Source organism: Callithrix jacchus, chromosome 9 (genome assembly GCF_049354715.1).
Source record: "Callithrix jacchus isolate 240 chromosome 9, calJac240_pri, whole genome shotgun sequence".
NCBI lineage: Eukaryota > Metazoa > Chordata > Mammalia > Primates > Cebidae > Callithrix > Callithrix jacchus.
This window is the reverse complement of record NC_133510.1, coordinates 95,379,666-95,393,661: the sequence shown is the minus strand read 5'-3', so window position 1 is coordinate 95,393,661 and position 13,996 is coordinate 95,379,666. Positions and strand designations below refer to the sequence as shown.

Sequence of the window (13,996 nt, the reverse complement as noted above, 5' to 3'; positions counted from 1 at the left end):
CTTTGTGCTGGTCTCATGCCAGGTCTTCACCAGTTTTGAAGAAATGAGTTCCCCATCTACTCTGTCACTCCTCACTCTACTGCCACCTCCTGCAAACATCTGTGGCTAGAATAATATTCTTGGTATGCTGTCTCTTAGCTCAGCAAGGGTTTGGGGTCTCCTGGTTAACTTGCCTCATCTCAGTATTGAGGTTGTGTATTTCCTTAAAGTTGTGGGGATTCCCGTTTGATCATCAGCCCAGGTGGTATGCCCCACAAGCTCTCACTTTGGTAACCCTCTGCTGAACTTGCCAGCATACCATCTACCTTCTTTATCCTTCACTGGGCCCTTGAAGGACTTCAGAACATTCTCCATACCACATGAGAGCCAAGGACAGTTGAGCTGAGCAGCCCAGATTGGTAGAGGGGGACTCTATTTTGTTCCAATTGCTGCCCTTAGGCAGGAGAATAATTTCCTGCCTTGCTGGAAGGATGTGAGCTAAACTTCCTGTCCTTGGCTTTGGGGGAAGGTCACAGAAGAAAGATAGACTCTATCATCCCAGTGGTTGCAAGTGAGGTCTCTGTAGGCTTTTCAGTTCTAAATGAGATTCTCTCCTGCTTCTCTCAGAGCCATTCTCTAGCCGTGTTTGGGAGCATATTTCCCATCTGCTTTTCATTTCCCCGGCATACAACATGGGAAGTCAGGATCACACAACATTCCCTTCTCATTCTCAGGATGGCTGTGAACTCCCATCCTTGAATGTTTTGCTCAGATGCATGCTGACTTTCTTGAATGGCCCCCAGCACACCCCATGTTACTTCCTACTTCTGAGCCTTGACCCATGCTGTTTTCTCTGCCCAGACTGCCCTTCTAACATCCACTGCCCTTGGAAAACTTCTGCTCATCCCCTAAGACACTGCCTAGGACTCTTTCTCTGAGGTGTTCACTTCACTCTGGGCTCTTTGCATAATGAACTTCATCAAAAGACCTTCTATGTCTGTCTTCATCATGAGGATAGAAGGTCCTAAGGGACTAGGGTTTCTTCTAAAACATCTCTGTTTTTCTAATGCTCAACAAATGTTGGTTTACAAAAATAAACCTTGGGTAAAGAATGTATGGGATCTTTCTGTATTACCTCTTACAACTGTGAATGAATTTATAGTGATTGACAATAAAAAATTTAATAATAATTAAAAAAAATCCCTAAATGAACAGAGCCCATCATTTTCTAAAGCTCCCTGGTTACCCCCTGGTAGAAGATCAGAGTCGAAAGTAAGTCTGAGGCTTTTAAGAAGATGCCATTTCCAAGTGAAGGGCGGATGCTTCAAATTATTGATAGTTGGATCCCCCACTTGCCCTCAGAACCATCACGTTCAGAAAGCTTTGAGGGAAGTTAGGGCACCTGTTAGCACATTCAAATTACACTGATTATAAAAAGGAGAGCCTCTGGACAGATGAATTAGAAAAACATGGGCTTCTCTAGGCTTGGTGTGTGGTAGAATCTTCGTGTGAAATAAAAGCATTGTACCCCTTCCACTGGGTACTTCGGCCACACAAGCTAAGAGAGGAGTCAATTTCAGCCTCTCTTCCCATCAGCCCCTTTCTCCTGGGTAAGGCATAACCTGAATGTGGCAGCCCAGGCCTGAGTATTTTCCTAGGTTTGCCATCTCATTTCAAATGGCCAACTGCTATGTTTTCATCCCTACTGGAGTGTCTGCTCATGTGGAAACATTATTTGGGGGTGTAGCAAAAACTTAGTATTTTCTGTTAAATTTCTTAAATGAGTCAGTGCAAATAAAGAATGAATGCCAGGTGCAATGGCTCACACCTGTAATCCCAGCACTTTGGGAGCCAAGGCAGGGGGATCACCTGAGGTCAGGTGTTTGAGACCAGCCTGGCCAACGTGGTGAAACTGTATTTTTACAGTACACTTGAGACTTGCCCAGGATTGACATCTCATCCATCAGGCTACAAATTGGAGCACCTGCCTTCTTTGTTTATCTTGAAGATCAGAATTAGAGCTTTCTGACCTCTCTTCTGTTTTCCACAGTCCCTGAATGTCAGCAACACAATCCCTAAATGTTGCTGATCTCACTTGTCCCCATCACTAACCCTCTCCCAGTTGGGCTGTGTCACTCCCAATCCTACTCCAATTTATGATGCTCCATTCAGCAGCACCCAATGAATTTTAGGGATTCATTATGAGAAAACTGTGCATTTTTTTCTTTTTGAGACAGAATCACACTGTGTCACCTAGGCTGGAGTGCAGTGGTGCAAACTACAGCCTTGCAAATTCTGAGACAAGTACTTTAGGCCCTCTACTCTAAGAGGCAAAACATTCACGATTTACAACCTGAAACGCTTCTGACAGAATAGCAAGCATCTTGAGGTAAGGTCAAATAGGGAGTACACCCACATGGATTATGTCCTAAGTCACTCAGGCAAAGGCTCTGAAAACAATTCATGTAAGGAAAAGGCATGTCCCAGGCCAGCCTCCAGAGTCCACCCCAACAAATGGCATCAATGGTCTAGCCTGAAAAGCTAATAAATATAAATTTTAAATACATTTGTGCCTTAGTTAGCTACTAATGAATGATTTCTCATTAGCAAATGTTCCCGTATATCTGAAGCACACTACCTTTATGAGCGAAAGCTCTGAGTAAACAACAGGCTGTGTGCATTGATGATATTTATGCCTTTCCCTCATCTCCTCCCATTCTTCCATTGTTCACACCCTAAGTTCCATCCAGGCCTTTGTTTTGTCCACTGCTGCATCTCCAGCAGCTGAAATACCACCTAAGACATTGTAGGAGCTTATTTGTTAAACAAATGAATCCTGCTCTATCCAGCAAACAAGCAAACCAGATAAGACTCTTAGATTTTTGCCCAAATTAAAAGTAAGGAGTGAGGCTCTTCTGGTAGAATAAAATCCCTCTTTGCTTCTTATGTTTATCAGCTACACTTTGGGAAAAAATGGACCAAAAGAAAAGAATCACACTTTAAATGAGAATGTGCCAGGCTAATTGCTCTATTTTCCATGTTCTTACCAGTTTGATTTTAGAGGAAAGATTTTCTGGCAATTTTGTTTTTAGTTGATTTTTTCCCTTGAATGTTGGTGGAAATCCACTCAGGAAAGCCAAATCTTGCATTAGCACTAATCCAGGGACTTCTTTATCTGTTGTCTAAAATAAGGGGAAAAACACAACTCATTTTCCACATCATGAGGCTAGTGAAAACCTGCAGCTGAGAAAACTAGTAAAGAGCTATTGCATCACACATGCTTCAAAATATGACTTTTAGGATTACTTGAATCAATAGTCATTAATATTAGTAAACTACCCTTAGACAAAAAATAAACATTAAAAGATTCTCATAGAAAAACAGCTTTATTATTCATATTTTTATTCTAGCCTACTGTAAAAATGCAATTAAATTTTAAATAACATACCAAGTAGCCCCTCCATACTGTCTGTCTGTTGTTTCCTTTAAACAGTCCAGAGTGGGCATCTTCAACTACAATCAAGAATACCATAAGCATGCACATTTTTAATGAATACTTAACCACAGTGTCTGGTAAAACATTCTGAGAGCTATTAAAGCAGCATAAAACACTGTCAAAAAAAAAAAGGAAGCTAAAAGGAAACAAAATTAGCCCATTCAACAAAAGGGGAACAGTGTAACTCAGTGTACGCTGAAATGCTGAATTTCACAATACCAAAGGTTATTGACACAGGTAGAAGAAACACGAATGCTTCATGGAAGCAGTCAAATTTAAGCTAGAATGCGAAGAAGGAAATGACAGGATGATAGAAATCACAGATGTATATGCAAACATGGGGAAATAAAAAGAATTGTTTGACTAGAATAAAACATTTGGGAGTGGTGAGTACCAGGAAACAAGGGCAACCAAAGGGGGCCCTTGCATGCCAGGCAGTGGCATATATGTTAACAGCAGGGAGCTACTATGGATCCTGTGGCTCCTTAAGAGGCACAGTTTTTGGGAGGCCGAGGCAGGTGGATCAGAAGGTATGGAGTTCAAGACCAGCCTGGCCAAGATGCTGAAACCCCGTCTCTACTAAAAATACAAAAATTAGCCAGGTGTGGTGGCAGATGCCTATAATCCAAGCTACTTGGGAGGCTGAGGCAGAGAACTGCTTGAACCCGGGAGGTGGAGGTTGCAGTGGGCTGAGATCGCACCACTGCACTCCAGCCTAGGTGACACAGTGCGATTATGTCTCAAAAAGAAAAAAATGCACAGTTTTCTCATAATAAATTCCTAAAATTCATTGGGTGCTGCTGAATGGAGCATCATAAATTGGAGTAGGATTGGGAGTGACACAGCCCAACTGGGAGAGGGTTAGTGATGGGGACAAGTGAGATCAGCAACATTTAGGGATTGTGTTGCTGACATTCAGGGACTGTGGAAAACAGAAGAGAGGTCAGAAAGCTCTAATTCTGATCTTCAAGATAAACAAAGAAGGCAGGTGCTCCAATTTATAGCCTGATGAGATGAGATGTCAATCCTGGACAAGAGTCTCAAGTGTACTGTAAAAATACAGTTGCAGGGCACAGTAGCTCAGGCTTGCAATCTCAGCACTTGTGGAGCTGAGGCAGGCGTTATCACTTCAGCCCAGAAGTTCAAGATCAGCCTGGGCAACATGACAAAACCTCATCTCTAAAACAAACAAACAAAAACATAAAAAACTAGCCGAGTGTGGTAGGCTGAGACGAAAAGATCATCAGAGCCTGGGAGGTTGAGGCTGTGGTGAGCCATGATCATGCCATTGCACTCTAGCCTGGGTGACAGAGTGAGACCCTGTCTCAATAAACAAAACAAAACAATATAGTTGATGAGCACTGGAGAAAAGAAAGCTTTCATAATACACTGTTTATCTTTAAAGGAAGCACTGGGTGTTAAGAGTATGAGTTCATTACGATTTTATCAGATAAACTTTTCTTTCTCTCTTTCCATTGATAGGATGGATTCTGCCTAACAGGCCTGGTCTATGTATTTGTAATCTCAGCAAAGCAGCTAAGAGCATTTATGTCATCTTCGTGGGTATCACAAAGACATACAGGTTTGATGCTCAGTTAGATAGGCTATAACTTAACCAATTCTACCAAAGAGATGTGAATAACAAAGCCGCAATCAACATAGAGGGAGGTTTAGGGGATTAGTCATAGCTCCTTCTTACTGAACCCTCTATCAATGTTTTGGAAGCTACAGAAGGCATGCTTGTGAAATGTAGATTCATATGAAGATGACAGAGAAGCTATTGTCCTGGATAAGAGACTACGGATTCCCCAAATTTGTGACTACTTGGAGCAATGACTCAAGTCTAGCAAAATAAAATCTCCTATGAAGTAAAACCTTTATAACTTGGTAACAAAACCAACTACACAAGCATAAACTAAAACAGGTATTTGAGCATTAGAGCATACACATTTCCTTTTTTTTTTAAGATCAGTTTTACTCAACAGTGAGTTCAGTATGAGTCAACAATGTGCTGTGGCCACAATAAATTTTCATCACATTTTTGTGCTTTTAAACAGAAGTACATTGAATGAAAAAGGTGATGATGTTCTCCAATACCGACTCATTAGGAAACCCCTGTTGGGTTGACCTTCAAAATGTCCAGAATCCAACCACTTCCTACCTTCACTGCGCCTCCCTGGTCTAAGCAACCTTCCTTCTTGTCTGAATTATCACAACTTTTGCCCCTCCTCAGTCTATTTCCACCAAAGTTATCAGATCACATTACATTTGTACTCAAAACCCTCTGGTGAGTCCTCATCCCACTCCAAGTTAAAGCCAGGTCCTTGTTATGGCTACCAGGACCTATGTCATTTGGTACCCTCCTTACTTCTTCAGGTTCATCTACTGCCTGCCTCTGTCTTGTTCACTCCATTCCAGCCATACTGGTCTCCTTGCTTTTCTTCAAACCTGCCAGGTACACTCCTGCCTCAGGGCCTTTGCAACGGCTATTCTACTTAGCCAGACCACTCTCCCCAAATACTCATGTTGCTGGTTTTCTCACCTTCACATTTCCACTCAAAAGTCACCTTCTGAGTTAGGAATGTCCCTACCATCCAAAATAGAATTGCAGCCCCCCTGCCCTGGCTGACACTTCCTCTGCTGCTGCCCCTGCTTGGTTTTTCTCCACAACATTATCTTCTACAAATTATATAATCTACTTATTTATCGTGTTTACTCTCTGACTCCCTCCACCAAGATGTAAACTCAAGGTAAGGGCAGAGATTTTTGGCCATCAGTTAACTGCTGTCTCTTCAGCACAGAGAACAGTTCCTCATACACAGCAGGCACCTGATAAGCACTTGTTAGATGAACACTCCTGTTCTCCTTGCCAAAACAGAACCACACTAAAACAGAATGTTCACTTCCCATTGACATATTTTAAAAGTCATCTGAGAAGAGCAGACTGGGACACCGACAAGTCCCTTAGGGACAGCCAAAGAAAGGAAAATAAAATATCCCATGGGAGAGGGATTACATGAGTTCTGTGTGACCATAGGAGGTACAACTTTAACCTATGTGAGAAAGAAATAAATTGCCACTAGAGGAAATTTGTGTGCTATAAATCAAAGGTGTAAGCCTGACTGGAAAAACTACTTTGCTGAGTAGACCCAGTTCCAGGTTGCAGAGCTGGACTATGTGAGTGGTGAGGTACAAATCAGTTCAGAATCTATACTGTGAAGGGGGAGACATTTGTACTTGGAAAGATGAACATTTCTTTTCAAACTCAAAATAACTTTTTTTTTTTTTTGAGATAGGGTCTCACTCTTGCCCAGGCTGGAGATCAGTGGTGCAGTCTTGATTCACTGCAGCCTCAATGTCCCAGGCTTAAGCTTAAGATCCTTCCACCTCAGCCTCCCAAGGCACATGCCATCATACCAGACTAATTTTTGCGTGTTTTTTTTTTTTTTTTTTTGGAGAGACAGTGTTTTGCCATGTTACCAAGGCTGGTTTTGAACTCCTGAGCTCAAGCAATCTGCTCACCTTGACCTCCTCAAGTGCTGGGATTATATCTGTGAGCCACCACACCCAGCCTCAAACTAAAAATAACTTGTTAAGTATCAGGGAGTGAGCACTGTTAGGCACTGATCAGGATATAAACTGGTGAGTGGTAAGTCTTCTGTTCAATAAAAAATTCCATAAGAAAAACGATCAACTCCTGTGCAATCAAAACCTAAGTCATGAGTTGGATTGTAAGTATTCTAGAAATGTAGAAAAGTAAAAATGAAATCATTGTGAATATATTAGTCTGGGAGCTTCATGGAGGAGAGAGGACTTGAGGTGGCGCTGGACGGAGCAGGAGACGAACTGGGAGAGGGAAGGGGACAGGCGGAGAGATACAAGGCCTAGTACCGCATGTGTGAAGACACTGACGGCTGCAACATGATGTGGGGAGGGCAGGGATGTGGGGATCACCTGACAAAATCAAGGCAATTAAAGCTGAATCACAAACATCAGGAAGAGAAGTTTGTATGCATGTGAAAAGCAAACATACACTGCTATATTATTCTCTTCATAAAGGCAGTGAACTCATAAAATCGGGGTTTTCAGATTTATTTGAGACCTGCGTGCCAGACAGACTGAGATGGACTTTACATAGAAGAGCTAGGAGTCTTATTATTGGAGTCTGCATGAGGGAATTCAGTCTGATGTGGAGGAGGTAAGTAAGGTAAGAACCTAAGAATCATGGGCAAAAAAAAAAAAAAAAAGTCAGTCATAGGATGAAGTTAATTATGAGTTATAGATGTAAAAAGTAAGAAGGGGTCAAAGATGGTTCCAAAGATTTTATCTGGGAGGTACGACACTGACAAAATGGGAGCTGGAGAACTAGACTTGGTGCTGGAAAGGGAACACGACAGCTTTTATTTTACACATAAAAACTACAGACCTTCCAAACAGAGACAATCCATGCAGAGGAGGAGAGAGATGAGAGGCTAGAGCAGAAGATGCAGGATACGCGCTCAGCAGTGCTCTGGTCAAGTGAGAGAATGGGATCGCTAAGGATATGGGTGCAGTTTTATGCCAGGAATTACTATTTTAATTCCATTACCTGTCCAAATCATCTGTTGTCTTATAAACAACAGATATTTGTTTTTTTTACAGTTCTGGTGGTCAAAGTCTGAGATCAGAGTGCCAGCATGCTTGGGCTTTGGTGAGGGTCCTCTTCTAAGCTGCAGATGGCATCTTCTCATAATGTCACATGGTGGAGAGCAGAGAAAGCTCTCTGGAGTCTCTTTTGCTTTTATTTATTATTTTGAGGCAAGGCCTTGCTCTATTGTCCAGGTTGGAATACTGCCCAGCCTTGAATTCCTGGGCTCAAGCGATCCTACTGCCTTAGCCTCCCAAGTAGCTAGGACTATAGGCACATATCACCAAGTCCAGCTGTATTTTTTTTTTGTAGAGACAGGTTCTCACTATATTGCCTAGGCTGGTCTTGAAGTCCTTAAGCTCAAGCAATTCTCCTGCCTTAGTCTCCCCAAATTCCTGGGATTAGAGGCATGAGCCACTATGCCCAGCCTGGAATCTCTTTTATAAGGGTACTAATCCCATCAAAGCCTCCACTTCCTAATACATCATGCTGGGGGTTATGATTTCAACATAGAAATTCTGGAGGAAACACAAACATTCAGTTCATATATCTCAGAATGTAAAGAATGAATACTCCAGGTATGTTCTGTCTAAACTGTAGAACACAACCTTGCAGAGGAGTTATGTAGTAGAAACAACATTGCCTCTAGAATAATTGATAGCCAAGAGAACAAGGTAACTATAACATCAGATTGAAGGTCCTCACCACAGCACAGAAGGTATGTGTGTTACACAGAGTAAAACAGATGCAGCAATCCCTTTTTGAGGTTAAGACCAAAATACAATGGCAGCTTTTTGCTTCTCTTTGTGTATTTTAAGAAAAGTTCATCAGACATTTAAGACTAAATCATTTCTATTACACTCAGAATTTTGTTATTCAAACATCCAATGATAACATGATTTCAAAATATTCATAAAAAGATCTTACCATCCTTAGCACTGTCAAAAACAACAACTGAGACATTAGTAGAAGGGTTTTTTGGTTTTGCAACATTGAACATGTCACTGGCAGAATGAAAAGAAGGATAAAGAGATGGCAGGTCCTTCAGGGTAATGTTGGCTGGCAGGGATGGGTCCAGGACAAGCATTGGCACCTTAATGCAGTGTGTCAGCAAACACTCTAACTGCTTCTCACTGGAAAGAAACACCAACATGCTTAATTGAAATTTAATCAATGATGAGAAGCGTGTTATACTACTACATTTTTCAGATTTTTTACAGCCCATAAAAAATCATAATATTTTAATAAATGAAGACTTTTATCTCATGGATACAAAAATTAAGTTAGCGAGTATGATATAAAATAGTTAAATCTGACTCTAAAGATAGAGGCCTCAGTCTCCCATTAATAAAATAAGATTGCCACCAATATTTACTAACTCAAAAGCGCACATGAAATTAAGCACTTCATTACCATCATCTTTTAAAGATTATTCATAATTCCAATAAAGTCAATCATTGGGCAGATGAGGAAAGAGGTAGATTCTGGTTAATAGTGTCAGGTTACCCCTGATATAAGTTACCAATTCCAGTTAGAATACGACTAAATACATTGGATATGATACTACACTGATGTAAGCAAAAGCAACTGTGACATGGTTCCAACATAAATTTATATGAGATATTTCTATCTGAATATAAGAAATGCCTACAATAAACATATTACCTGAATAAACAAATGGATGGGCAAAAGACATGGCCAGAAAATTCACAAAGTAGGACCTACAACTAGTTAAACAGCATAAAAAATTGTTCAACTTCCTTAATAAAAAAATGCAAAAGAAAACAATGAGCTTGGCCAGGCAGGGTGGCTCACACCTGTAATCCCAGCACTTTGGGAGACCAAGATGGACAGATCACGAGGTCAAGAGTTCGAGACCAGCCCGACCAACATGGTGAAACCCTGTCGCTACAAAAATTAGCTGAGTATGGTGGCAGATGCCTGTAGTCCCAGCTACCCAGAGGCTAAGGCAAGAGAATTGCTTCAACCCAGAGGTGGAGGCTGGAGTGAGTCGAGATCGTGCCACTGCACTCCAGCCTCAGTAAAAGAGCAAGACTCTGTCTCAAAAAAAAAGAAAGAATGAAAGAAAGAAGAAAAAAAGAAAGAAAGAGAAAGAAAGAAAACAATGAGCTATCACCTTTTATTTACTAAATTAGCACCCCTCAAAAAATGATGACTCAATGTTAGCACGAGTGCAGTAAGTCTACTTCTCTTAAGTACTGCTGGTGTCACTCCAAATGACATCAACTCTTTTGGGAAAACAAGTTGGTATACACATTAGATATACATATACACTTATTGAGAACCATAAAAACATGCATAAGCTTCTTCCTCAGTAATTGTACGTTCAGCAATCCAGTCCAAGTAGGGAAGAGGAACAAAACAGGAAAAACAAACCCCCACACAGAAAATGCCACATACCCAAATATAAGTATCATAAAATACGGACAAAAGTGAAATACAGAAATGTCCAACATTTAGTAAAGTACAGTAGTCACTTTATGGAATATTATACAGCTATTAAAACTAAAAGATACGAAGCATTAAGATAATGCATCAACATGATACATATGTATAATTACATAAAGTTTAATAAGTAGGATACAAAGTTGCACACAGATTATAAACTATAACTATTCAAATATGCATGAAAAGGGAACAATAAAAATGCTAACAGTTGTTAAATAAGGGTCATAAAACTATGTGAGGTTTTTCTTTTCACTTTCCTCTCAATCTTTCTTAATATTGCACCATTGCTTTTATTTAAATAATTTAAAAACCATTTTAAAACAGTATTAATGTTAATACAATTTATATATAATTAACATAAAAAAATGGCTTAGAAGGCACTTCCGGATCTTGAAATTCTCAGGATCCTCTCTATCAATAAGTGCTTTTAAAAGTCTGATGGATAAGCGGGGAGGTGACAATTAACAGATTTCTGCTTGTCAGTGAGGCAGTCTTGTTTTAAGGACCTATCAGAGTCAGGAATGACTCAAATCAAGATAGGTGCATTTGGTTCTTCTTGTTGGGCTAACTCTCCTTCCCAGGTTCTTAAACATAAACAACTTCACAGCTTTTAAGGATAAGGATGTACATACTGAATATGTAAGTAAATGATGGACATAAATTTTATAAGTGAAAACACTGGGTAGAAGTTAGAGTGTAAGTGGACCAAGAGAACAATGCACCAAGACAGATTAATGGGAGGGAATTACAGAGAAGGAAGTTTGGGGACTCTAACCCTCCCCAGTGCAGTGAAGCTTTGGTTAGCAAAATAACCAGAGTTCTCAGTCAACTATGCACTCAGCACTGCAAAATTTTCCATCTAACAGATGTACCTAATTTGGGGTCAAAACTATATGGGTAATAGAGTAAATACAAAATCCTGTGTACCCCCCCAACAAAAAACAAGTGATAATTTGAAATTTCCCTTCAATTCTTCAATTTTTATTCTTGAAAGGAAATCAAAATGCTTACTTACCTCTTCTTAGTTGGTTCCGTCGTGTTTTTCCCAAGGATTTCTCTAATAAAAAGCAAATACAGTTTATTACATACATATGGGCTAGTGGTAGCCGTAAATGTGAATAAGAGGAACTGACAATGCTTACCACACTTAAAATGCATAATCAATTCTATGTTGCAGTGAAATATTACCAACACTGTCCCTCCCATTGTAACCAAGACAGTTTACTTAAAACATAAACTTTTATATTTTATTAGTAAAACATGGTACTAGACTGTCGGCCATTTTAATGCACTGGAAAAGTCATATAACCTCTAACAAAGAGAAATGAATTTGCTCCAATATAAGGTAGCCAAAGACCTGCATGCTTGACATTCACAAAGAAGTGAACAAGTAGTAGATTCTAAGAAGTACTCCTACGGAATCAAAGGAGAACTGCATCAGCCAAGTTCCTACCTCTGATGGCTATCCAGAAGTCCACTGTACTCTTCCCAGATAAAGTACATAAAACGACCAATCTCATATATTAAATAAAAAGTACCAAAGTTTCTAATTCCACAACCTGTAATTTATTCCTAAAAGGCATAAAGGAAATATACTTTTCACTGCCATTTTCAAATAGAAAAAAGTCTGTGGGCCTATTATAGTTTTCAAGGGAAGAATCTGTCTTACTGTGGAGCTATTTTTTTTTTATAATAAACAGTTATTTCAAGAAGATACCACACCCAGGGCTCAAAATAAGTGAGCAGGCACCCAGGAGTGTAGCGGGTAGGTCCTCTGTCTTTAGGTCCCTTGGAGAGCAGCCCATCACTAGAGCACCACATTCATAAAATCACCGTCTGGCCAAAGTGAGGCCAGTATCTGGCAGAAGTGTCTGAGTCCTCCTTGGACACCAAAAAACAAGGGCCAGATGGATGACTGCCAAGATCTCATAATGGCATGAACTGAGAGGCAAGTTTGTTTGGATGGCACTGTGAAATCAACTTACCCTTCTCTAATGCATGCTTACTTGTACTCATGGGACTGTCTGTTTTGTTTTGTTTTTTCCTTTTCTTTTTTGAGACAGCGTCTTGCTCTGTCACCCAAGCTGAAAGGCAGTGGCACAATCATGGCTCACTGCAGCCTCAACCTCCTGAGCTCAAATGATTCTACCACCTCTGCCTCCAGAGTAGCTGGGACTACAGATGTGCACCACCACACCCAACACATTTTTTATTTTTTGTAGAGATGAGTTCTCACTATGTTGCCCAGGCTGGTCTTAAACTCCTGGCCTCAAGTGATCCCCTCCCACATCTACCTCCCAAAGTTCTGGGATTACAGATGTGAGCTACCATGTCTGGCCTGTGTTTTGTTTTTTAAAAATGAGTTTTACCAGATCCTTTTGTAGTTCATTAGCATGATGACTGGGTTTCATGCACATGTGTGAGATTTGCCACCCTCAGACCTCATTACATCACCACATTACCCATCTGATGTGAAAAAATTTGCTTTTTACCTCATTGCTTTCTGCTCCTCCTCCATCTGTTCTCTGACCTGCTGTAGTTCCTTCAGCAGTTCAAGATCTGTCCCATTCACCCAGGTGTAAACAACGTCGATCGGCATAGGCAGACAAAGCCTAGGGCAAATCAACAAATCCTCCAGCTTACATGCATTTTTCCAATGTATTTGGGAATAAGAATATCACAGAGTTTAAACCCAGAGATTATGAAAAAAATCTATAAAAAGGTAATCCAACCATGGCATATTATCACAGAATTGTATGTTTTCAAACTGTAGCTGGGGGCTGATACTTGTCAAGTACCTTCTCTGAGTTGTATTATGCTAGACACTTACGTAATTTGCATTACTTGATTCTCACAGCCACTCTGTAAGAAGGCTGATATTAAAGATTTAAAGATTGTTGGTGGGTGAAGTAGAATGGTCTTGGAAGCTCAGTCTACCTTAAACTACCTGTTCTCATAATTTGGCAAACAAGGGGACTGGGATGCAAATGCAGCCAAACATAGAAAATCGATTAGAAGTTTAAAGAACAGAATTACAGGCTCTGGACAGTGGCTCATGCCTATAACCACGGCACTTCGGGAGGCTAAGGTGGGAGGTTCACTTGAGCTCAGGAGTTTGACACCAGCCTGGGCAACAGAGTGAGACCCTGTCTCTACAGGAAAATTTTAAAATTAGCTGGATATGGTGGTGTGCACCTGTAGTCCCAGCTACTCAGAAGGCTGAAGTAGGACTGCAGTGAGCCATGAGCTGCACTCCAGCCTGGGCGATGGATCAAGACCTTGTCTCTTAAAAAAAAAATAATGTTATCAAAATCCATAATGAAGACCTAGCCCTACTACTTAATGCTGTAGCTTTCTTAATGCTGTAGCTTTCTGTCCCATCTCATCTCTGCTTTTCCTTTTTTTTTTCATAGCACTTATTACTT

General features: G+C 40.5%; 1 protein-coding gene and 1 non-coding gene across 2 annotated transcripts; one reads left to right on the top strand and one right to left on the bottom strand.

The window, feature by feature from the left end:
* Positions 1–6,220: 6,220 nt before the first annotated feature.
* Positions 6,221–13,184, bottom strand: LOC100402714 (N-acetylglucosamine-1-phosphotransferase subunits alpha/beta-like). Its single transcript, XM_078338162.1, has 4 exons — positions 13,064–13,184; positions 11,587–11,628; positions 9,030–9,235; positions 6,221–6,360 (listed from the first exon to the last, which is right to left on the bottom strand). Exons 1-4 carry the CDS (start codon positions 13,168–13,170, stop codon positions 6,221–6,223), a joined length of 495 nt encoding a protein of 164 aa, XP_078194288.1. The 5' UTR covers positions 13,171–13,184.
* On the top strand, positions 12,944–13,043 carry LOC118144709 (small nucleolar RNA U13). The gene has a single exon (XR_004729455.1). It is a non-coding gene; the product is annotated as a small nucleolar RNA U13 (small nucleolar RNA).
* Positions 13,185–13,996: the final 812 nt, after the last annotated feature.

Coding starts and splice junctions, on each gene's coding strand:
- LOC100402714 (XM_078338162.1), bottom strand. CDS start 13,170: ATGCCGATCGACGTTGTTTACACCTGGGTGAATGGGACAGATCTTGAA. Junction 11,629..13,063: donor GAGGAGCAGAAAGCAATGAG/GTAAAAAGCAAA, acceptor GCTTTTTATTAG/AGAAATCCTTGGGAAAAACA. Junction 6,361..9,029: donor TTTTGACAGTGCTAAGGATG/GTAAGATCTTTT, acceptor ATTCTGTTTTAG/TGTGGTTCTGTTTTGGCAAG.